Genomic DNA, 25,658 nt, shown 5'->3' with positions numbered 1-25,658 from the left:
TCCACTAACAGGCTTATGACTGCTTTTGCTTGCCTGTTTTTTCTGTCCCATTCTTCCGGGTTGTCATTGGGTCTGTCCCATTCTTCCGGGTTGTCATTGGGTCTGTGTGTATCTAGTACCTGCCACAAGTCATCTTTGGATAACAGCATCTCAAGCTTAAACTTCCATAGCTGGTAGTTGGTATTGTTGAGCTTTGCTATTGTGAACTTCATATCTGAAGCACTTGCCATCTTTCAGTGAATTGGTATGATTGTAAATGCAGCACTTACTTGCTTGTAGTTTTCCTTTTTCCAGTGTCTGGAGCTGGGCCCATAACCTGTTGGTTATGTGTTATAGAAGACACTGGTAGTGATAGCAGAATTCAGGCTTTACTTGTGTGGCTTAAGTTACAAACATAGAGAGCACATTTCAGCAGACTGTATAACAGCAGACTTATTACAGACACATTACTTCCTGAAGAGATGATAGAGAAGAAGAAAGAACCAGCAAGTTTTACACATACACAACTAGTAACCTTTAGCGTACAGTGCCATCTACTGGTCAAGTGATATTACCACAGAATACTGTATATAGTACATTATAGTACATGCTGTTGTATTCCCAACAATTGTTACATTCTCTATGATATAAAATGAGTTAAAATCCTGACGTGTGTTGTCCCATTGTGTTTTCCTGGCAGGTCGATAATCTGGGTCAGCGCAGTCTTCCCTTTTCTGTCATCTTCTTTGTCCCAGTACAGCTCGGGAAGGCCTCAGTCTGGGAGAATATCGACATCAGCAGCTCCGAGGTAACACATCCCATATGTCTATGATCTGGTCTCCTCTAGTGTGTCCTTCACACTAAACCTGCCCTGAAATCTGGCCGGTCACAGATGAGCCCCATCTAAATATGTTTTAGCAACTTTCTTTAATTTGTATTATCAAAGATCAGATCAACGGCTTTGGTTCCACCTGTAATCGTTGAATTTTCTTGAGAAGGTTTAGAACACAAATAACCAATATAAAGGCCTGGAACACTCTGGGTCAGGGGCGGACTGACAACTCATGGGGCCCCCGGGCAATAGGGGATCATGGGGCCTCTGTGTCCTCGCACACACCCAAAAAAGCCTATGAAAAAGCCAATGAAAGGTACCAGGAGCATCTCATGGGGCCCCCTACTGACCCAGGGCCCTCGGGCAGTGCCCGAGTGCTCGAATGGTCAGTCCGCCCCTGCTCGGGGTACATTACCTCCGCTCACTGATCAGACCAGGAAAAGGAAACCTAGATAAATGGTTCCTTGTGGGCGCACAGCTCAGGACGAATGTGGCATGCATGCATTGTAGCTCTACAGAGCATTCTCCATGAACTAATGTCCCTTCCTTCCAGAAGAACTGAAAACATCGGGTGTGATAGGAATCGTGTAATGACATGTTCTACTTTAATCATCTCATTATGTCCTCTCACATCTTCCACCCCAGCTAGAGGACACCAGATGTACCATGATGGGAGCAACAGAAGGAGCCAAGAATGCCATCGAACTCATAAACAAGAGTCCAGTTTTAGTAAGTGTCTATGTTCTGATCAAATAACTGGTATGACTGAAGAGTCACCAGAACCTCAAACGTGAGGACCTGACTTTTGTCTTCTGTCCACTTTATAACTGTCCACTATTTCTCAATGTATGTGTATAATGACACAAGGTGCTCAAGGTCTCTCTGGGGTCTCTCTATATATAATGACATAGGGTGCCCGGGGTCTCTCTATATATAATGACATAGGGTGCCCGGGGTCTCTCTATATATAATGACATGGGGTGCCCGGGGTCTCTCTATATATAATGGCATAGGGTGCCCGGGGTCTCTCTATATATATATAATGACATAGAGTGCCCGGGGTCTCTATATATAATGACATAGGGTGCCCGGGGTCTCTCTATATATAATGACATAGGGTGCCCGGGGTCTCTGTATATAATGACATAGGGTGCCCGGGGTCTCTGTATATAATGACATAGGGTGCCCGGGGTCTCTCTATATATATATAATGACATAGAGTGCCCGGGGTCTCTATATATAATGACATAGGGTGCCCGGGGTCTCTCTATATATAATGACATAGGGTGCCCGGGGTCTCTGTATATATAATGACATAGGGTGCCCGGGGTCTCTGTATATAATGACATAGGGTGCCCGGGGTCTCTGTATATAATGACATAGGGTGCCCGGGGTCTCTGTATATAATGACATAGGGTGCCCGGGGTCTCTGTATATAATGACATAGGGTGCCCGGGGTCTCTCTATATATAATGACATAGGGTGCCCGGGGTCTCTCTATATATAATGACATAGGGTGCCCGGGGTCTCTATATATAATGACATAGGGTGCCCGGGGTCTCTCTATATATAATGACATAGGGTGCCCGGGGTCTCTGTATATAATGACATAGGGTGCCCGGGGTCTCTGTATATATAATGACATAGGGTGCCCGGGGTCTCTGTATATATAATGACATAGGGTGCCCGGGGTCTCTCTATATTAGACATGGGTCCTGCTCTGTATATAATGACATGGGGGGTGTCCTGGTCTCTGTCCTCAGGATTGCTCGGTTGGTTGGTGTGTGAGAGCGGAGTGTGAGATCCGAGATCTGGAGGTTCAGCGTTCACTAATCTTCACCATCAATGGATCCGTGACTAAAGACTGGGCCGCACAGGTAGGTACACTCTATATACAGGTGGGTACACTCTACACACAGGGAGGTACACTCTACACACAGGTAGGTACACTCTACACACAGGGAGGTACACTCTATACACAGGTAGGTACACTCTACACACAGGTAGGTACACTCTATATACAGGTAGGTACACTCTACACACAGGGAGGTACACTCTATACACAGGTAGGTACACTCTACACACAGGGAGGTACACTCTATACACAGGTAGGTACTCTCTACACACAGGGAGGTACACTCTACACACAGGTAGGTACACTCTACACACAGGGAGGTACACTCTACACACAGGGAGGTACACTCTACACACGGGTAGGTACACTCTATACACAGGTAGGTACACTCTATACACGGGTAGGTACACTCTATACACGGGTAGGTACACTCTACACACAGGTAGGTACACTCTATACACGGGTAGGTACACTCTACACACAGGTAGGTACACTCTATACACGGGTAGGTACACTCTACACACAGGTAGGTACACTCTATACACGGGTAGGTACACTCTACACACGGGTAGGTACACGCTACACACAGGTAGGTACACTCTACACACAGGTAGGTACACCCTACTTTTCTGAGACGTCTGTTGGTCATTATACACCTTCTTCCTTCTATTTCAGGTGGAGAAGAAGAGAATCTACCTGCAGAGCTGGGCGGGGATTGTATATGATTCCAGGACCTACCATCAGAGCCACCACTTCACCCGAGCCCAGGTATCATCCATGCTTCCATCCATCCATCCATTCCTCCATCCATCCTTCCATGCTTCCATTCATCCATGCTTCCATCCATCCATCCATACTTCCATCCATCCATGCTTCCATCCATCTATTCATCCCTCCATCCATCCCTCCATCCATCCATCCATCCATCCATCCATCCCTCCATCCACTCATCCATCTAGTCACCATTACAATAGTTTAGGAGTGAACATTCCAATTCCTGCCTTGGCCCAGTCATGACCGGTTCTCTTTAGGTGATGACCAGTTTGTGCTCCATGATCTCTGGTCTCTCCCACAGGCTCAGACGGTGCTGAAAAGTCCCACCAAGTACAACTATGCCCCCCTCCTGATAGGAAGCAGTTTGGGGGGGTTGGTGCTGCTGGCCCTGATATCGGGTGTATTGTACAAGGTAAGCAGTGCCCATGGAGAGCACACACAGGGCAATCACATATCCAATGAAGGCCTCCATGGCAGTGACTGTTGGTGGGTGAACGATAGTGAGGTTGGTGTGGTGAGAGTTGTACGTGAGTGGTGTGGCTCAGGGCTGGATGTCGAAGCTGGGTGTCGAAGCTGGGTGTTGGGGCTGGATGTCGGGGCTGGGTGTCGGAGCTGGGTGTTGGGGCTGGGTGTTGGAGCTGGGTGTCGGGGCTGGGTGTCGGGGCTGGGTGACGGGGCTGGGTGTCGGGGCTGGGTGTCGGGGCTGGGTGTCGGGGCTGGGTGTCGGAGCTGGGTGTCGAAGCTGGGTGTTGGGGCTGGATGTCGGGGCTGGGTGTCGGAGCTGGGTGTCGGGGCTGGGTGTCGGAGCTGGGTGTCGGGGCTGGGTGTCGGGGCTGGGTGACAGGGCTGGGTGACGGGGCTGGGTGTCGGAGCTGGGTGTCGGGGCTGGGTGTCGGAGCTGGGTGTCGGGGCTGGGTGTCGGGGATGGGTGTCGGAGCTGGGTGTCGTGGCTGGGTGTCGTGGCTGGGTGTCTGCGCTGGGCGTCGGCGCTGGGTGTCGGGGCTGGGTGTCGGAGCTGGGTGTCGGAGCTGGGTGTCACGTTGCTGTTCTCCTGAGAGATGAGTTGTGATTGGTCGCTGTGAGTACGCCGTCATGATGACATCATATATGGAAATGTGATTATTGTAAAACGCCGTCCGAATATTTTTTCTTTTTTTCAATGATTATTCAATCTTCATCCTGAGCCGTGTGACCGCCATTTTGTTTTCTGTCTCTCCAGCTCGACTTCTTCAATCATCAGTATAAGTTCACATTGGAGGATCCAGCGGGAGGGGAAACGGTAAATGATGAGGCGCCCCTGGAGCCCCAGAACATCGCAGAGGACAACTGAGGAGAGCGCGGAGGCGGGGTGTGCTGTGGGCGGGGCTGTTAATGAGCCAAACGACCCTTAGCTGATTAGTCAATACAACCAGATTGAGAGGTAAAGAACATGGAGAGATTCCACCCGCACTACGTCCAATGGGAAGACTTTATATTCATGGGGTGGGAGATACAAATCAGCCAATCTGAGACTTTATATGTGTAGAATGTAAATTGGTGGATCTCAGCACCGTGGAAAAATGGTTAGCACTTCCACCTGGCAGTACTCGGGTCGCTGGTTCAAATCCCAACCACGGCACCACCTGCCTGGAGTTTGCATGTTCTCCCTGTGCCTGTGTGGGTTTTCTCCGGGTACTCCGGTTTCCTCCCACATGCCAAAGACATGCTGGTAGGTTAATTGGATCCTGTCTAAATTGGCCCTAGTATGTGTATGTATGAATGTGAGATAGGGACCTTAGACTGTATGCTCCTCGGGGGCGGGGACTGATGGGAATGTACAATATATATGTATAGTGCTGCGTACACTGATGGTGATATATAAATACCTGAAATAAATAAAATAAACATTGTTATTGTGCCATATAATGTTCTGGTTATTTTATCTCCAATTTGTGTCAGAAAAATTGTTACTTTACAGAAGGATTGAGAGAGTGAGACAGAGAGATCAGGGGATCAAGGAAATGAGACAGAGAGATCAGGGGATCGAGGAAATGAGATAGAGAGATCAGAGGATGGAGGAAATGGGACAGAGGGATCAGGGGATGGAGGAAATGGGACAGAGGGATCAGGGAATTGAGGAAATGGGACAGAGGGATCAGGGGATGGAGGAAATGGGACAGAGGGATCAGAGGATGGAGGAAATGGGACAGAGGGATCAGGGGATGGAGGAAATGGGACAGAGGGATCAGGGGATGGAGGAAATGGGACAGAGGGATCAGGGGATGGAGGAAATGGGACAGAGGGATCAGGGAATTGAGGAAATGGGACAGAGGGATCAGGGGATGGAGGAAATGGGACAGAGGGATCAGGGGATGGAGGAAATGGGACAGAGGGATCAGGGGATGGAGGAAATGGGACAGAGGGATCAGGGGATGGAGGAAATGGGACAGAGGGATCAGGGGATTGAGGAAATGGGACAGAGGGATCAGGGGATTGAGGAAATGGGACAGAAGGATCGGGGGATGGAGAAAGTGAGACACAGGGATCAGGGGATCAAGGAAATTGGTATCAGTGAGAGGAATAGTGCCCCATCATTGGTGTCAGTGGAAGGAATACTGCCCCATCATTGGTGTCAGTGGGAGGAATAGTGCCCCATCATTGGTGTCAGTGGGAGGAATAGTGCCCCATCATTGGTGTCAGTGGGAGGAATAGTGCCCCATCATTGGTGTCAGTGGGAGGAATAGTGCCCCATCATTGGTGTCAGTGGGAGGAATAGTGCCCCATCATTGGTGTCAGTGGGAGGAATAGTGCCCCATCATTGGTATCAGTGGGAGGAATAGTGCCCCATCATTGGTGTCAGTGGAGGAATAGTGCCCCATCATTGGTGTCAGTGGGAGGACTAATGCCCCATCATTGGTGTCAGTGGGAGGACTAATGTCCCATCATTGGTATCAGTGGGAGGAATAGTGCCCCATCATTGGTGTCAGTGGGAGGAATGGTGTCCCATCATTAGTGTCAGTGGGAGGAATGGTGTCCCATCATTGGTGTCAGTGGGAGGAATGGTGTCCCATCATTGGTGTCAGTGGGAGGAATAGTGTCCCATCATTGGTGTCAGTGAGAGGAATAGTGCCCCATCATTGGTATCAGTGGGAGGAATAGTGCCCCATCATTGGTGTCAGTGGGAGGAATAGTGCCCCATCATTGGTGTCAGTGGGAGGAATAGTGCCCCATCATTGGTATCAGTGGGAGGAATAGTGCCCCATCATTGGTGTCAGTGGAGGAATAGTGCCCCATCATTGGTGTCAGTGGGAGGACTAATGCCCCATCATTGGTGTCAGTGGGAGGACTAATGTCCCATCATTGGTATCAGTGGGAGGAATAGTGCCCCATCATTGGTGTCAGTGGGAGGAATGGTGTCCCATCATTAGTGTCAGTGGGAGGAATGGTGTCCCATCATTGGTGTCAGTGGGAGGAATGGTGTCCCATCATTGGTGTCAGTGGGAGGAATAGTGTCCCATCATTGGTGTCAGTGAGAGGAATAGTGCCCCATCATTGGTATCAGTGGGAGGAATAGTGCCCCATCATTGGTGTCAGTGGGAGGAATGGTGTCCCATCATTGGTGTCAGTGGGAGGAATGGTGTCCCATCATTGGTGTCAGTGGGAGGAATGGTGTCCCATCATTGGTGTCAGTGGGAGGAATAGTGTCCCATCATTGGTGTCAGTGAGAGGAATAGTGCCCCATCATTGGTATCAGTGGGAGGAATAGTGCCCCATCATTGGTGTCAGTGGGAGGAATAGTGCCCCATCATTGGTGTCAGTGGGAGGAATAGTGCCCCATCATTGGTGTCAGTGGGAGGAATAGTGCCCCATCATTGGTGTCAGTGGGAGGAATAGTGTCCCATCATTGGTGTCAGTGGAGGAATAGTGTCCCATCATTGGTGTCAGTGGGAGGAATAGTGCCCCATCATTGGTGTCAGTGGGGGGGGGAATAGTGCCCATCATTGGTATCAGTGGGAGGAATAGTGCCCCATCATTGGTGTCAGTGGGGGAATAGTGCCCCATCATTGGTATCAGTGGGAGGAATAGTGCCCCATCATTGGTGTCAGTGGGAGGAATAGTGCCCCATCATTGGTGTCAGTGGGAGGAATAGTGCCCCATCATTGGTGTCAGTGGGAGGAATAGTGCCCCATCATTGATGTCAGTGGGAGGAATAGTGTCCCATCATTGGTGTCAATGATGGAGGACCTCAGTTATGGGGGATAGAAAACCTTATTTATGGGGCATAGAGGACCTCAGTTATGGGGGATGGAGGACCTCAGTTATGGGGGATAGAGGACATCATTTATGGGGGATGGAGGACATCAGTAATGGGGGATGGAGGACCTCAGTTATGGGGGATGGAGGACCTCAGTTATGGTGGATAGAGGACATCATTTATGGGGCATGGAGGACCTCAGTTATGGTGGATAGAGGACATCATTTATGGGGGATGGAGGACCTCAGTTATGGGGGATGGAAGACCTCAGTTATGGTCGATGGAGGACCTCAGTTATGGGGGATGGAAGACCTCAGTTATGGTCGATGGAGGACCTCAGTTAAGGGAAATGGAAGACCTCAGTTATGGGGAATGGAAGACCTCAGTTATGGGGAATGGAAGATCTCAGTTATGGAGGATGGAGGACCTCAGTTATGGGGGAAAGAGGAGCTCAGTTATGGGGGATGGAGGAGCTCAGTTATGGGGGATAGAGGAACTCAGTTATGGTGGATGGAGGGCCTCAGTTATGGGGGATGGAGGACCTCAGTTATGGGGAATGGAAGACCTCAGTTATGGTGGATGGAGGCCCTCAGTTATGGGGGATGGAGGACCTCAGTTATGAGGAATGGAAGACCTCAGTTATGGTGGATGGAGGCCCTCAGTTATGGGGGATGGAGTTAGTAGGGGAAAGTTTGTAGAGTCTTTCCAATTTGCACATCAGACCCGGGGAGTGATTGTAAAGGTGAACTTTTTATTTTCTCATAGTAAGAAATGTGTGGTACTTACCTGCTCAAATAGTTTTGCACAGTGCAGCTCAATGCTCTTCTTCTGGGGCCCCCCACCAGTGGTTCTGGGTCACGCACCTTCAGCCTTGTGAGGTGAATCCTCTGTCAGATCGAGATGTATTATCCCCAGCACTGTGTTGGCTTGGAGGAGGAGGAAGGGCGTTGGCTATAATTGACCTCTGTGTATAGGCCCACATGTGTCACTCTACAGTCCCACGGGCTGCTCACATGTGATGGGGAAGGAATGCTCAGCATCAAACCTCACTGAGAACTGAGCATGTGCAGAGCTGCAACACTCCTCCACTAGAGGAGGAGATAGGGAACAGCACGATCAACCAGGATTTCTGCAGAAAACGAATTTCATAGTGACCGAGTGAGTATTAACTGCACGTAATACGGCATTTATTGATAGTTTTATGATGTGGATTTACTGACGCTTTAAATATTTAAACTTTATATTTTATACATTTTTTATACAAATTTAAAACCACCTTTTTAATTTTTTTTTTCACATACATTAGGCAAAAGAAGCAAAATGAGAAAAAGCAAATAAAGCTAAAAAGTTTTTATAAAACACTCTCCTCCAAGGCGATACTATACTTTTTTGACCAATTGGCCCACATGGGAGTAAAATATATTTTAAATATAAGTTAAAAATATTCTTCCCAAATATATTGACATATATTTGAAATACTAAAATGTTGACCGTATTCAATATATTAAAAAAAAAAAAAAAATTATATATATATATATATATACACACACATACTGTATTTTGAAATTTGTTACATATATTTGAAATACTACAATGGTTCAATTTGCCCATATTCAATATATATATATATACTGTATTTTGAAAAGTGTTTTTTATATATTACAAAATATATGAAAAATATGTTTCAACATACATTTTCAAATATATTTAATCTACATTTCGGGAATGCATTTAAAAATATATGTAAAAAAATTTTTAAAATAACTTTTTTATATGTTAAAATAAAATCTAAAGCAAATACTTTAAAATATATATTTTTATATACAGTGGGGATCGAAAGTTTGGGCACCCCAGCTAAAAATTTTTATTAATGTGCATAAAAAAGCCAAGGAAAGATGGAAAAATCTCCAAAAGGCATCAAGTTACAGATTAGACATTCTTATAATATGTCAACAAAAGTTAGATTTTATTTCCATCATTTACACTTTCAAAATAAAAGAAAACAAAAAAATGGCGTCTGCAAAAGTTTGGCACCCTGCAGAGTTAATATCTTGTACTGCCCCCTTTGCCAAGCTGAGACCTGCCAGTGTCATGGATTGTTCTCAATCATCGTCTGGGAAGACCAGGTGATGTCAATCTCAAAGGTTTTAAATGCCCAGACTCATCTGACCTTGCCCCAACAATCGGCACCATGGCTTCTTCTAAGCAGTTGTCTAGAAAACTGAAACTGAAAATAGTTGACGCTCACAAAGCTGGAGAAGGCTATAAGAAGATAGCAAAGCGTTTTCAGATGTCAATATCCTCTGTTCGGAATGTAATTAAGAAATGATCAGGAACAGTGGAAGTTAAAGCAAGATCTGGAAGACCAAGAAAAATATCAGACAGAACAGCTCGCAGGATTGTGAGAAAAACAATTCAAAACCCACGTTTGACTGCACGATCCCTCCAGAAAGATCTGGCAGACACTGGAGTTGTGGTACACTATTCCACTATAAAGAGATACTTGTACAAATATGGTCTTCATGGAAGAGTCATCAGAAGAAAACCTCTTCTACGTCCTCACCACAAAAATCATCGTTTGAACTTTGCAAATGAACATATAGACAAGCCTGATGCATTTTGGAAACAAGTTCTGTGGACCGATGAGGTTAAAATTGAACTTTTTGGCCGGAATGAGCAAAGGTACGTTTGGAGAAGAAGGGGCACAGAATTGAATGAAAAGAACCTCTGTCCAACTGTTAAGCATGGGGTTGGATCAATCATGCTTTGGGGTTGTGTTGCAGCCAGTGGCACAGGGAACATCTCACGAGTAGAAGGAAAAATGGATTCAATACAATTTCAGCAAATTTTGGATGGTAACTTGATGCCATCTGTGAAAAAGCTGAAGTTAAAGAGAGGATGGCTTCTACAAATGGATAATGATCCTAAACACACCTCGAAATCCACGGGGGATTACATCAAGAGGCGTAAACTGAAGGTTTTGCCATGGCCTTCACAATCTCCTGACCTCAACATAATTGAAAATCTATAGATAGACCTTAAAAGAGCAGTGCGTGACAGACAGCCCAGAAATCTCAAAGAACTGGAAGACTTTTGTAAGGAAGAATGGGCAAAGATACCTCAAACAAGAATTGAAAGACTCTTGGCTAGCTACAAAAAGCGTTTACAAGCTGTGATACTTGCCAAAGGGGGCAGTACAAGATATTAACTCTGCAGGGGGCCCAAACTTTTGCAGATGCCATTTTTTTGTTTTCTGTTATTTTGAAAGTGTAAATGATGGAAATAAAATCTAACTTTTGTTGACATATTATAAGAATGTCTAATCTGTAATTTGATGCCTTTTGGAGATTTTTCCATCTTTCCTTGGCTTCTTTATGCACATTAATACACATTTTTAGCTGGGGTGCCCAAACTTTCAATCCCCACTGTATATATATATATATATATATATATATATATATATATATATATATATATATATTTATATACATACAGGTGAAACTTGAAAAATGAGAATCTGGTGCAAAAGTCGATTTATTTCAGTGCAGCAACTTAAAAGGTGAAACTAATATATGAGACTCATTCCATGCAAAGCAAGATAGTTCAAGCCGTGATTTGTCATCATTGTGATGATTATGGCTTACAGCTCATGAAAACCCCAAATCCACAATCTCAGAAAATGAGAATATTGTGAAAAGGTGGAATAATCTCGGCTCAAAGTGTCCCACTCTAATCAGCTCATTCAGCCATAACACCTGCAAAGAGTTCCTGAGCCTTTAAATGGTCTCTCAGTCTGGTTCAGTAGGAATCACAATCATGGGAAAGACTGCTGACCTGACACCATCACTGACACCCTCCATAAGGAGGGAAAGCCTCAAAAGGGAATCGCAGAAGAAGTTGGATGTTCCCAAAGTGCTGTATCAAAGCACATTAATAGAAAGTTATGTGGAAGGGAAAAGTGTGGAATATATATATATATATATTTTAATATAATAATATATATATATTTTTTAATATATTGAATATAGCCAAAATTGTAGTATTTTAGTATTTCAAATATATGTCCATATATTTGGGAAGAATATTTTTAACATATATTTAAAATATATTTTTCTTCCATGTGGCCTGTTACTGTTATACAGAACAAATCTAAAAAGCGGATATATCTCCGTTCTACTGGATAGCGGAAATGTGCCGAAACCGAAGAAAACTCAAAAGAAAAGGACCTTCTACCTCAGGGGTCTCCAAACTGTGGCCCTCCAGCTGTTGAAGTACTACAAGTGCCATCATGCCTCTGGGAGTCTTGCCTGTGGCTGTCAGAGTCTTGGAAGGCCCCATGGGACTTGCAGTTCCTCAACACCAGGAGGACCCTAGTTTGGAGACCCGTGGTCTACCAGATGGTTGTGGAGCCATCTGGAGAACGTTCACTTTTGGTTGCCTTTCATGTTCTCCATCCATGACATCGTCACCCTTCCAGTCAGAACCCCCGGCCGTTGACGTTGTTGACGTTGTTGATGGTCTCAAACCAGCCATTTGACTCTGAATTTGCTCCGGTGAAGAACCCGTCTCAGGGTCTTTTTGATTTCTTTGTTTCGGAGGAAATAGATGATGGGATTGGCCACGTGAGGTACAAACGAGTACAGGAACAGAAGGACTGCGTTCACCTCAGATCTCATGGTGACAAAGGGAAGGACGCTTATGATGTAGACGAAGATCCGAGGGGCGTAGTACAAAGCGATGACCAGCAGATGGGTGGCGCAGGTGTAAAACGCCTTCTGGAGGCTCTCGGTGCGTGCCATGGAGACCACCGCTATGATTTTGACGTAGGACACCAGTATCAGCCCAAGCGGTAACAAGAGGACAACCATAGAGTTGACAAAGGCCACCTTTCTCGAGCTGGAGGCATCCGTACATGCTGCAGCCACGTAGGCCGTGTGGCCACAGAACAGACTTTTCACCTGGTAGGTGCCACACAGGGGAATTTGTGAGACCAGGACGGTAATGGCTGTGTTTATAGAAGAGGACAACAGGATCCAGCAGAAGCCGCAGGAGATGGCCACCACTTTATTGGTGACCACGGAAGCGTAGCGCAGGGGATGGCAGACGGCCACATAGCGATCTAAGGCCATCAGCATCAGCAGGAACGAGTCCAGGCTTCCGAAATAATGAACCAAGAAGATCTGGAGGAGGCACATGGTCACGGGAATGGTGGAAGCTCCAAACCAGTATATGGCGATGGATTTCGGCAACGTCACGGTGTCGAAGAGAAGATCGGAGGTGGCCAGGTTGGCTATGATCAGGTACATGGGCTGACGTAAGCGGTCATTAAAAACCACCAAACCTACCACGGCGCTATTGGCGGCAAGCGATGTCACGTAGGTGAAAAACATCATGGTGGACACCAAGCCGTGAAATCCATCAGCCAGACCCGGAAATCCAACCAATGTAATTTCCAAAACTGCCGTGTGATTAGACATCAAATGGTCCTTCCAACTAGGAGGAAAAAATACCCAACGTGAAATGCAGATTAACAGCTAAAAAAATAAATAAAAAAACAAGATGAAGACAAGAAAAATTACATCTCTGCATGATGCCTTCTAAGGCATTTTTTTTTGTGCTTAAAATTAAGGAAAGCCCTGCTGCCACTTTTTTTATTGGACCTAACCAAATTCAAGATATCCATCAAATGACTAAAAACTTCTCTAAAACTTTCCCAAACCTTGGTTTCCCAAACCTATTTCAATATATATATATATACACACACACATACATACACACACTGCATGTTGAAATGTGTTTTTTATATATTAAATAATTAAAAAAATATTTTTCATATATTTTGTATTTTTATATATTACAAAATATATGAAAAATATTTTTTTAATTATTTATTTTTATATATTACAAAATATATGAAAAATAATTTTTAATTATTTATTTTTATATATTACAAAATATATGAAAAATAATTTTCAAGATATATATTTTTTTAATATATTCTTCAGAGTTTAACTGACTATAAAATTATTTGACTACAATAAAGTCATTTTAACATATATTTGTAAATGCGTTCCACAAAATGCAAATTAAATGTATTTTTAAAGACGTACAGTATATTTGAAAATGTATTTTTAAAAATATTTTTCATATATTTTGTAATATATATGCATCAAAAGGATCCCTTTCTGGCCAGCTGCATCAAGGTGATCTCTCTCTGGCCTACTTAGTGAAAGTGTTCCCTCTCTTTCAACTGCATCAAAAAGATCCCTCTCTGGCCAACTGTATCAAAGTGATCCCTCCCTGGCCAACCTCATCAAAAGGATCTCTTTCTGGCCAATTGCATCAACATGTTCCCTCTCTGCCAAATGCATCAAAGTGATCCCTCTCTGGTCAACTGTATCAAAATTATCTCTTTGGCTAACTGCATCAAAGTGATCCCTCTCTGACCAGTTGCATCAAAGTGATCCCTCTCTGGTCAACTGTATCAAAATTATCTCTCTTTGGCCAAGTGCATTAAAGTGATCCCTCTTTGGCCATCTGCATCAAAGTGATCCCTCTCTGGCAAAAACCCAAATAAATAATTGCTTGTAACATACTACCGGCCCCTTCCTTTTCTGAATGAACACAGTGATCAATACCACTCCCTCACTGTGTTCATTCATAACTGAAGTACATGAAGCTGCTCAGCACGGGGCCCTGTCCTGGGCAGCTGAGGCTGCAGAGAGAGGTACCAAGATGTCTGTCTTCTGTCCCTCCCTGTCTTCTGTCCCTCCCTGTCCTCTGTCCCTCTCTGTCCTCTGTCCCTCCCTGTCCTCTTTCCCTTTCCCTGTCTCTAAAGTGACACATCGGGGCAAAAAGGCTATAAAAATTAAAACAAAAATTGTAAACAAAAAAATAATGTAATAAAAAAAAATGACTGACACTTTCCACTGCCCTAGTGACACCAGCCTCTGCTTTACTGACACTATTCTCTGCCCAACTGACACCATCCACTCCTCTACTGATACCATCCTCTGCTCTACTGACTGACACCATCCACTGCCTTACTGACATCAGCCTCTGCCCTACTGACACGTCCATTGCTCTGCTGACACCATCCACTGTCCTACTGACACCATCCACCGTCTTACTGACACCATCTACTGTCCTACTGACACCATCTACTGTCCTACTGACACGTCCATTGCTCTGCTGACACTATCCACTTTCCTACTGACACCATCCACTGTCCTACTGACACCATCTACTGTCCTACTGACACATCCATTGCTCTGCTGACACCATCCACTTTCCTACTGACACCATCCACTTTGCTACTGACACCATCTACTGTCCTACTGACACCATCCACTGTCCTATTGACACGTCCATTGCTCTGCTGACACCATCCACTTTCCTACTGACACCATCCACTGTCCTACTGACACCATCTACTGTCCTACTGACACCATCCATTGTCCTACTGACACGTCCATTGCACTGCTGACACCATCCACTTTCCTACTGACACCATCTACTGTTCTATTGACACCATCCATTGTCCTACTGACACATCAATTGCTCTGCTGACACCATCTGCTGTCCTACTGACACCATCCACTGTCTTCCTGACATGTCCATTGCTCTGCTGACACCATCCACTGTCCTACTGACACCATCCACTGTCCTACTGACACCATCTACTGTCCCACTGACACCATCCATTGTCCTACTGACACGTCCATTGCTCTGCTGACAACATCCACTGCCCTACTGACACCATCCACTGCCCTACTGACACCATCCACTTTTAAGGTAGGCTAAGTGAATATTTTCTGAGTGACATTACATTTATTGTATTTTTCTTTCGATGGACGGCGAGGAGGTAACATGTTGTCTGCTCGCTGCCTGTTTCAACCGTCAAAATGCCACACCAACAGCTTCGCAACCCAACGCATTGCACACAGCTGCAGGGTGGTCGCCTCACGGCGCTGTTTACTTACCGCCAACCAAAAGTGACGCACTGTTTATATTTTGACACGGCCTGTGCATAGCTCCTGTTCGCCCTTGTTGGGGTGGGCGGTCTGTGAAGGGGAGCGGTAAAACCTCCTTTGTCTTTAGGTATCTAGAGGAGAGCAGCTCTCTGTCTTTGTCCTACGGGTCCCCAAACAAAAGTCCTACAAAATGAAGTCCCCACATAATGAAGAAACGACTTACATTGTGATATCGCCGACAATCCCGGAGTGTGAGATCTGACCGGAACACAGGAGGTATTTATACAATGTGCCGATGGTAATGAGCTTCCCGGGGGGGTGGGGAAACAACAGCCAAGCTGACAATTAATCTGTGGCTGCTAATTATCAAGGAGGGAATTCACTTTGCTGGAGCGGCGTACTTGTTACATCTCCTGAAACGTGAGCCAAAGGCTGGATGTGGGTTGCCCAAAATGAATCGGTGCAGCAAGGGTCCCACGCATCGAAACGTAAAAGCAAAACACAAGAGCGCGCCAGCGTATTGCGTCAAAGTCTCTTTAATCACCCACCTACCAGGGCCACTTCCGCATGATTGCATCTTCTCGTATGCGTAGGTGGGGGGAGGGGGGCAGAGGTGCTTTCACCTTTGTCGTTTATACTGCTTGTTGAAAAATATTTTTCTATATATAAAAATTATATGAAAAATATTTTTAAAAATATATATTTTTTTAAATATATTCTTCAGATTTTTTTTAACATATGAAAAAGTCATTTTAACATATATTTTTACATATATTTGTAGATGCATTCCAAAAATGTAGATTAAATGTATTTTTAAAGATTAAAATGTAGATTAAAATTTATTTGACAATGTAGTTTAAAAAACATTTTTCATATACGTTGTAATAAAATAAAAAACGCATTTCAACATACAGTGTATATATATATATATATTATATATATATATATATATATATATATATATATATATATTATATTTTATATATATATTTATATATATTTTATATATATATATATATTTTATATATATATATTTTATATATATATATATATATATTATATATATATATATATATATATATATATATTTTTTTTTTTTTTTTTTTATATTATATATATATATATATATATGTATTGAAATATATTTTGAAATACATTGAATACAGCCCAAATTATATATATATATTTATGTATATGTGTGTATTGAAATATATTTTGAAGTACATTGAATACAGCCAAAGTTGTAGTATTTCAACTATATGTATTTTTAAAAAATGTTTTCATATATTTTGTAATAAAAAAACACATTTCAACATACAGTATATATATATTTATTTAAGTATTTATTTATTTATATATATGTATTGAAATACATTGAATACAGCCAGAATTGTAGTATTTCAACTATATGTATTTTTAAAAACATTTTTCACATATTTTGTAATAAAAAAGGGTTCCTCCGCCAACTACAAGGAACGTCTCACCTCTGTGCTCTCCAACAAGGGTTCCTCCGCCAACTACAAGGAACGTCTCACCTCTGTGCTCTCCAACAAGGGTTCCTCCATCAACTACAAGGAACGTCTCACCTCTGTGCTCTCCAACAAGGGTTCCTCCATCAACTACAAGAAACGTCTCACCTCTGTGCTCTCCAACAAGGGTTCCTCCACCAACTACAAGAAACGTCTCACCTCTGTGCTATCCAACAAGGGTTCCTCCATCAACTACAAGAAACGTCTCACCTCTGTGCTCTCCAACAAGGGTTCCTCCACCAACTACAAGAAACGTCTCACCTCTGTGCTCTCCAGCAAAGGTTGGTCCGCCAACTACAAAAACGTCACACCTCTGTGCTCGCCAACAAGGGTTCCTCCACCAACTACAAGAAACGTCTAAACTCTGGGCCCGCCAACAAGGGTTCCTCCACCAACTACAAGAAATGTCTTACCTCTGTGCTCTCCAACAAGGGTTCCTCCACCAACTAAAAAAAATCTCACCTCTGAGCTCTCCAACAAGGGTTTTTCCACCAACTGCAAGAAACGTCTCACCTCTGTGCTCACCAACAAGGGTTCCTCCACCAACAACAAGGAACATCTAACCTCTATGCTCTCCAACAAGGGTTCCTCCACCAACTACAAGAAACGTCTCACCTCTGTGATTGCCAACAAGGGTTCCTCCACCAACTACAAGGAACGTCTCACCTCTGTGCTCACCAACAAGGGTTCCTCCACCAACTACAAGAAATGTATAACCTCTGTGTTCTCTAACAAGGGTTCCTTTGCCAACTACAAGAACGTCTTTCCTCTGAGCTCGCCAACAAGGGCTCCTCCACCAACTACAAGAAACGTCTCACCTCTGAGCTCGCCAACAAGGGCTCCTCCGCCAACTACAAGGAACATCCTACCTCTGTGCTCTCCAACAAGGGTTCCTCCACCAACTACAAGGAACGTCTCACCTCTGTGCTCACCAACAAGGGTTCCTCCACCAACTACAAGAAATGTATAACCTTTGTGTTCTCTAACAAGGCTTCCTCCACCAACTACAAGAAATGTATAACCTCTGAGCTCGCCAACAAGGGCTCCTCCGCCAACTACAAGGAACGTCCTACCTCTGTGCTCTCCAACAAGGGTTCCTCCACCAACTACAAGGAACGTCTCACCTCTGTGCTCACCAACAAGGGTTCCTCCACCAACTACAAGAAATGTATAACCTCTGTGTTCTCTAACAAGGGTTCCTTATCCAACTACAAGAACGTCTCCCCTCTGAGCTCGCCAACAAGGGTTCCTCCACCAACTACAAGAAACGTCTCACCTCTGAGCTCGCCAACAAGGGTTCCTCCATCAAGTACTAAGCCATGTTTTGCTTGGGTATCAAATACTTACCGTACTTTTAGCTCCATAAGAAGCACTTTTGTTCCCCCCAAAAACTGAGGGAAAATGTCTGTGCGTCTTACGAAGCGAATATGGAGCGGCTGGCCCGGTATTCCCTATCTCCGTAGCCATGTTAGAATACTGGGCCGGCCGGCCGCTCGACTCTACTGTGCAGAAGAACCTGCTCCTTGGTACTACCTGTTCCTCAGTCCAGTGGTGTCCTGCTTTCACCGACCGTCTTCTCTCCCTGGGGCTGGCATCTTCAGTGGGGGCACAAGGCTGTGAAAGCTTACAGCTTCACAGCCGGGAGCCCACTGCGCATGCGTGAGAAGCTCTGTGCTTTATGAACGGCCTCGTAGTCTTCTGGTACCTGTCATGTGTCCCACAAGACTACTGGGGGGTTGGAGGAAATTCGGGTACCCGCTCCCCCATTTGCTCCTCGAAGGTCCGCAGTCTCTGGTCATCTCCTGTATTATGTCTTCAGTCTCTGGTCATCTCCTGTACCATGTCTGCAGTCTCTGGTCATCTCTTGCAGTACATCTGCAGTCTCTGGTCATCTCCTGTTCTATGTCTGCAGTCTCTGACCATCTCCTGTACTGTCCACAGTCTCTGGTCGTCCCCTGTACTGTGTCCGCAGTCTCTGGTCATCTCCTGTACTGTGTCCGCAGTCTCTGGTCATCTCCTGTACTGTGTCTGCAGTCTCTGGTCATCTCCTGTACTGTGTCTGCAGTCTCTGGTCACCTCCTTTGGTATGTCCGCAGTCTCTGGTCATCTCCTGTACTATGTCTTCAGTCTCCGGTCATCTCCTGTACTATGTCCGCAGTCTCTGGTCATCTCCTGTACTATGTCCGCAGTCTCTGGTCATCTCCTGTACTATGTCTGCAGTCTCTGGTCATCTCCTGTACTGTGTCTGCAGTCTCTGGTCATCTCCTGTACTGTGTCTGCAGTCTCCGGTCATCTCCTGTACTGTGTCCGCAGTCTCCGGTCATCTCCTGTACTATGTCTTCAGTCTCCGGTCATCTCCTGTACTATGTCCGCAGTCTCTGGTCATCTCCTGTACTATGTCTGCAGTCTCTGGTCATCTCCAGTACTGTGTCCGCAGTCTCTGGTCATCTCCTGTACTGTGTCTGCAGTCTCTGGTCATCCCCTGTACCGTGTCCGCAGTCTCTGGTCATCTCCTGTACTATGTCTGCAGTCTCTGGTCATCTCCTGTACCGTGTCCGCAGTCTCTGGTCATCTCCTGTACTGTGTCCGCAGTCTCCGGTCATCTCCTGTACTGTGTCTGCAGTCTCTGGTCATCTCCTGTACTATGTCCGCAGTCTCTGGTCATCTCCTGTACTGTGTCCGCAGTCTCTGGTCATCTCCTGTACTGTGTCCGTAGTCTCTGGTCATCTCCTGTACTGTGTCTGCAGTCTCTGGTCACCCCCTTTGGTATGCCCGCAGTCTCTGGTCACCTCCTGTACTGTGTCTGCAGTCTCTGGTCATCTCCTGTACTGTGTCTGCAGTCTCTGGTCATCTCCTGTACTGTGTCCGCAGTCTCTGGTCACCCCCTGTACTGTGTCCGCAGTCTCTGGTCATCTCCTGTACTGTGTCTGCAGTCTCTGGTCACCTCCTGTAGTGTGTCTGCAGTCTCTGGTTACCTCCTTTGGTATGTCCGCAGTCTCTGGTCATCTCCTGTACTATGTCTGCAGTCTCTGGTCATCTCCCGTACTGTGTCCGCAGTCTCTGGTCATCTCCTGTACTGTGTCCGCAGTCTCTGGTCATCTCCTGTACTGTGTCCGCAGTCTCTGGTCATCTCCTGTACTATGTCTGCAGTCTCTGGTCATCTCCTGTACTGTGTCCGCAGTCTTTGGTCATCTCCTGTACTGTGTCCGCAGTCTCTGGTCATCTCCTGTACTGTGTCCGCAGTCTCTGGTCATCTCCTGTACTATGTCCGCAGTCTCTGGTCATCTCCTCTACTGTGTCTGCAGTCTCTGGTCATCTCCTGTACTGTCCGCAGTCTCTGGTCATCTCCTGTACTGTGTCTACAGTCTCTGGTCACCTCCTTTGGTATGTCTGCAGTCTCTGGTCATCTCCTGTACTGTCCGCAGTCTCTGGTCATCTCCTATACTGTGTCCGCAGTCTCTGGTCATCTCCTGTACTGTGTCCGCAGTCTCTGGTCATCTCCTGTACTATGTCCGCAGTCTCTGGTCATCTCCTGTACTGTGTCCGCAGTCTCTGGTCATCTCCTGTACTGTGTCCGCAGTCTCTGGTCATCCCTGTACTGTGTCCGCAGTCTCCGGTCATCTCCTGTACTGTGTCTGCAGTCTCTGGTCATCTCCTGTACTGTGTCCGCAGTCTCTGGTCATCTCCTGTACTGTGTCCGCAGTCTCTGGTCATCTCCTGTACTGTGTCCGCAGTCTCCGTTCATCTCCTGTACTGTGTCCGCAGTCTCCGATCATCTCCTGTACTGTGTCCGCAGTCTCTGGTCATCTCCTGTACTGTGTCCGCAGTCTCTGGTCATCTCCTGTACTGTGTCCGCAGTCTCTGGTCATCTCCTGTACTGTGTCCGCAGTCTCTGGTCATCTCCTGTACTGTGTCCGCAGTCTCTGGTCATCTCCTGTACTATGTCCGCAGTCTCTGGTCATCTCCTGTACTGTGTCCGCAGTCTCTGGTCATCCCCTGTACTATGTCTGCAGTCTCTGGTCATCTCCTGTACTATGTCTGCAGTCTCTGGTCATCTCCTGTACTATGTCCGCAGTCTCTGGTCATCTCCTGTACTGTGTCTGCAGTCTCTGGTCATCTCCTGTACTATGTCCGCAGTCTCTGGTCATCTCCTGTACTATGTCTGCAGTCTCTGGTCATCTCCTGTACTATGTCCGCAGTCTCTGGTCATCCCCTGTACTATGTCTGCAGTCTCTGGTCATCTCCTGTACTGTGTCTGCAGTCTCTGGTCATCTCCTGTACTATGTCTGCAGTCTCTGACCATCTCCTGTACTATGTCTGCAGTCTCTGACTATCTCCTGTACTGTGTCTGCAGTCTCTGGTCATCTCCTGTACTATGTCCGCAGTCTCTGGTCATCCCCTGTACTATGTCTGCAGTCTCTGACCATCTCCTGTACTATGTCTGCAGTCTCTGACCATCTCCTGTACTATGTCTGCAGTCTCTGGTCATCTCCTGTACTGTGTCTGCAGTCTCTGGTCATCTCCTGTACTATGTCTGCAGTCCATTGGTTCAGAATATTTTTTTTCTCTTTTTCCTCCTTTAGATACTTATGGAGCGAAAAATAATGTATTTTACTCACTGAACTGCAACTCCATTTGGAACATTTGTATCTTTTTTTTATGTTTTTTTTTTGTTGATATTCTGTCTCTACCATTTAAAATACATCTTAGTTGAAAAATTTTATACCGTCCATTTGTTTTGTAAGTGGGCAAACGTGCAAACTCTGCAGGGGATCCAGTCATGATTTCCCCCGCTGTAGACATAGAGAAAACGTTTGGCCGTATTCTGTAGTATATTTTTTGGATTTTTAATAGTTAAGGTGAATTTATTTTTATGTTGCCAAAATATAGACCTTATGTATGTAATAAAGAGAACTGAATGAGCAGCGATTGGGAAGGTACAAATGACAGATGGGTGGTGCACTCGGCGTCATGGCAATCACCTCAATCCTCCGAAGGCTTCAAGAGAGCAACTGAGCGCTCGGCACAACAACACGGCTAATGACGCCCTACGTGACCTCGACCCTCATCAGCCAAATTATCCGCATGAATTAATCTCCCGCTGGATCCAGAGACACCAACCAGTGTCCTAATGATGCTGATGGGGGACGTTACAGGAAGAGCGTCTGGGACGTCCCCCGCGGGACACCACCTGGAGGTTATCAGGAAACTGTGACTTTGAAACCAGAAAATCCTGGGGGACTTCATTATCTAGCGTGTGAAAAGTACAACATGTAACAATTACAACCATCGTTCTTTTATTCTCCCGGAAATTAGAGTGGGAGTCCCCGGAGCATACGCCGCAAAAGGCTCCTTCCAACCAAGGCAGTAGAACCTATCTGGAGTTTTCACGTAGCATCGTTCTTATTCTATGTAAAGTCCTGTAATAGTGGAATATAATATAAAATAATATAACATATAATATGAAGAAAATATTTTCGCACATATAAAGGTCAGGGGGTATCAAGGTGCTCTCATTAGTATATCTGTCTGTGCCCATGTCCTCCTCCTCCCTCACCAGCACCCCAAACCTTCTTCTCCTCCTCCTAGTGCACCTCTTATTCATGGTACTGCCTCACCGGGACGGGGTCAGTTGCTCACCAGCACCCCAAACCTCCTCCTCCTCCTAGTGCGCCTCCTATTCATGGTACTGCCTCACGAGGACGGGGTCAGTTGCTCACCAGCACCCCAAACCTTCTTCTCCTCCTCCTAGTGCTCCTCCTATTCATGGTACTGCCTCACGGGGACGGGGTCAGTTGCTCACCAGCACCCCAAACCTCCCCCTCCTCCTAGCGCTCCTCCTATTAATGGTACTGCCTCACGGGGACGGGGTCAGTTACTCACCAGCACCCCAAACCTCCTCCTCCTAGTGCGCCTCCTATTCATGGTACTGCCCCATGGGGACGAGGTCAGTTACCAGCACCCCAAATCTCCTCCTCCTCCTAGTGCTCCTCCTATTCATGGTACTGCCTCACGAGGACGGGGGGAGTTACTCACCAGCACCCCAAACCTTCTTCTCCTCCTCCTAGTGTTCCTCCTATTCATGGTACTGCCTCACGGGGACGGGGTGAGTTACTCACCAGCACCCCAAACCTTCTCCTCCTCCTAGTGTTCCTCCTATTCATGGTACTGCCTCACGGGGACGGGGTCAGTTACTCACCAGCACCCCAAACCTCCTCCTCCTAGTGCGCCTCCTATTCATGGTACTGCCCCATGGGGACGAGGTCAGTTACTCACCAGCACCCCAAATCTCCTCCTCCTCCTAGTGCTCCTCCTATTCATGGTACTGCCTCACGAGGACGGGGGGAGTTACTCACCAGCACCCCAAACCTTCTTCTCCTCCTCCTAGTGTTCCTCCTATTCATGGTACTGCCTCACGGGGACGGGGTGAGTTACTCACCAGCACCCCAAACCTTCTCCTCCTCCTAGTGTTCCTCCTATTCATGGTACTGCCTCACGAGGACGGGGGGAGTTACTCACCAGCACCCCAAACCTCCTCCTAGTGCTCCTCCTATTCAGGGTACTGCCTCACAGGGACGGGGTCAGTTACTCACCAGCACCCCAAACCTTCTTCTCCTCCTCCTAGTGTTCCTCCTATTCATGGTACTGCCTCACAGGGACGGGGTGAGTTACTCACCAGCACCCCAAACCTTCTCCTCCTCCTAGTGTTCCTCCTATTCATGGTACTGCCTCACAGGGACGGGGTCAGTTGCTCACAGCACCCCAAACCCTCTCCTAGTGCTCCTCCTATTCATGGTACTGCCTCACGGGGACGGGGTCAGTTATGAAAGAATAAAGTGGGCCCTGAGACACCAATAGCTCCTCCTCTTCCTTCCTGCTGTGCCTGCAATGCCCAGTCTATTTCACCAAGCAGTCTCTGCTCTGGCAGGAACACAGGAGTGATTATTTCGCTGATCTCCATCTTGTCTCTGTTCATCAGTCTGGTCACTTCTTTGACAACAAAGTACACATGTTCTGAATGAGGACCCGCCGATTTACTGTCATGTTCCTGTATTCACACAAATACTCATTGATGGCTGGCTGATGCAAGTGTAATCACCGCGGTACGACTAAGGCTTGGTTTCAGCACTTAAGCATATCGTATGGTTGGCAGGCGGAGGCTTGGTATGAAAGTCTAAAGAGTCTTCACACTCTTTTAGGCTGCCACAGGAAATCATAGAAGCCAAGAAGAAACCACCGCATCACCAGGTTAAGGACATTTGCCGGGCAATGTCCTGCAGAAGCCAAATAGAAACCACTGCATCACCAGGTTGAGGACATTTGCTGGGAAATGTCTTGTAGAACCCAAGAAGAAACCAGTGCATCACCAGGTTGAGGACATTTTCCGGGAAATGTCCTGTAGAAGCCAAATAGAAACCACTGCATCACTAGGTTGAGGACATTTGCTGGGAAATGTCCTGTAGAAGCCAAGTAGAAATCACTGCATCACCAGCGTGAGGATATTTGCCAAGTAATGTCCTGTATAAGTTAAGTAGAAACCACTGCAGCACCAGGTTGAGGACATTTGCTTGGCAATGTCCTGTAGAAGCCAGGTAGAAACCACTGCATCACAGGTTGAGGACATTTGCCAGGCAATGTCCTATAGAAGCCAAGTAGAAACCACTGCATCACCAGGTTGAGGACATTTGCTGGGAAATGTCCTGTAGAAGCCAAGTAGAAACCACTGCATCACCAAGTTGAGGACATTTGCTGGGCAATGTCCTGTAAAAGCCAAATAGAAACCACTGAATCACTAGTGTGAGGACATTTGCCAAGTAATGTCCTATAGAAGTCAAGTAGGAACCACTGCATTACCAGGTTGAGGACATTTGCTGGGCAATGTCCTGTAAAAGCCAAATAGAAACCACTGAATCACTAGTGTGAGGACATTTGCCAAGTAATGTCCTATAGAAGTCAAGTAGGAACCACTGCATTACCAGGTTGAGGACATTTGCCATGCAATGTCCTGTAAAAGCCAAGTAGAAACCACTGCATCACCAGGTTGAGGACATTTGCTGGTCAAAAAGGGGCTCCAAATATTTATCTTTTAAGTAAAAGCAAATGCCGTTCCTTACAGGGGTAAATCGGACTGATGTTCTGTTTTGCATAAAAAATGCTTGTGAGATGAGACTCAAAATTCACCTATAAAAGGCCCAAATTTTTCTCTCTATAAGAGTGCTTGAATTCCCAATTGCGGCATGAGGTGTAACAACCCCATATCACTATAAGTAGCAAGGTATGACTTAGCTCTATTCAAGGGTACTTGCTCTTACTTAAAAGAGAACATTTTGGAGCCCCTTTTTAGGCAAATCACTTGAATGTTTTAGTGCTATTACGCACAATCAAGACTTTCCTATCATATCTAACCAATTTTTGATATAAAGGAGAATATACCTATCTTCAACCCAAGAATTTATATAGACTCATACATCAATGGAAATAT

At 45.9% G+C, this 25,658-nt stretch overlaps 2 protein-coding genes across 2 annotated transcripts in view; one reads left to right on the top strand and one right to left on the bottom strand.

The window, feature by feature from the left end:
• The window catches only part of LOC149442106 (integrin alpha-X-like), an 85,458-nt gene extending 80,662 nt beyond the window's left edge, over positions 1–4,796 (top strand). The window contains exons 25-30 of the mRNA XM_089656528.1: positions 680–787; positions 1,457–1,540; positions 2,575–2,688; positions 3,342–3,434; positions 3,742–3,852; positions 4,660–4,796. Of these exons, the coding sequence (XP_089512654.1) occupies positions 680–787; positions 1,457–1,540; positions 2,575–2,688; positions 3,342–3,434; positions 3,742–3,852; positions 4,660–4,770 (621 nt within the window). The 3' untranslated portion in view covers positions 4,771–4,796. The remainder of the gene's footprint in view (positions 1–679; positions 788–1,456; positions 1,541–2,574; positions 2,689–3,341; positions 3,435–3,741; positions 3,853–4,659) is intronic.
• A 7,179-nt stretch (positions 4,797–11,975) lies between these two features.
• LOC149442105 (olfactory receptor 10D3-like) lies at positions 11,976–13,154 on the bottom strand. Its single transcript, XM_089656519.1, has one exon. It carries the CDS (start codon positions 13,149–13,151, stop codon positions 12,195–12,197), a length of 957 nt encoding a protein of 318 aa, XP_089512645.1. The 5' UTR covers positions 13,152–13,154; the 3' UTR covers positions 11,976–12,194.
• Positions 13,155–25,658: the final 12,504 nt, after the last annotated feature.

This window comes from Staurois parvus, unplaced genomic scaffold, assembly GCF_062004578.1.
Source record: "Staurois parvus isolate SC_StPar_1 unplaced genomic scaffold, SC_StPar_1.0 ptg000913l, whole genome shotgun sequence".
Classification (NCBI taxonomy): domain Eukaryota; kingdom Metazoa; phylum Chordata; class Amphibia; order Anura; family Ranidae; genus Staurois; species Staurois parvus.
The sequence above is the reverse complement of the archived record's forward strand: the minus strand, read 5'-3'. Positions and strand labels throughout refer to the sequence as shown.

Coding starts and splice junctions, on each gene's coding strand:
- LOC149442105 (XM_089656519.1), bottom strand. CDS start 13,151: ATGTCTAATCACACGGCAGTTTTGGAAATTACATTGGTTGGATTTCCG.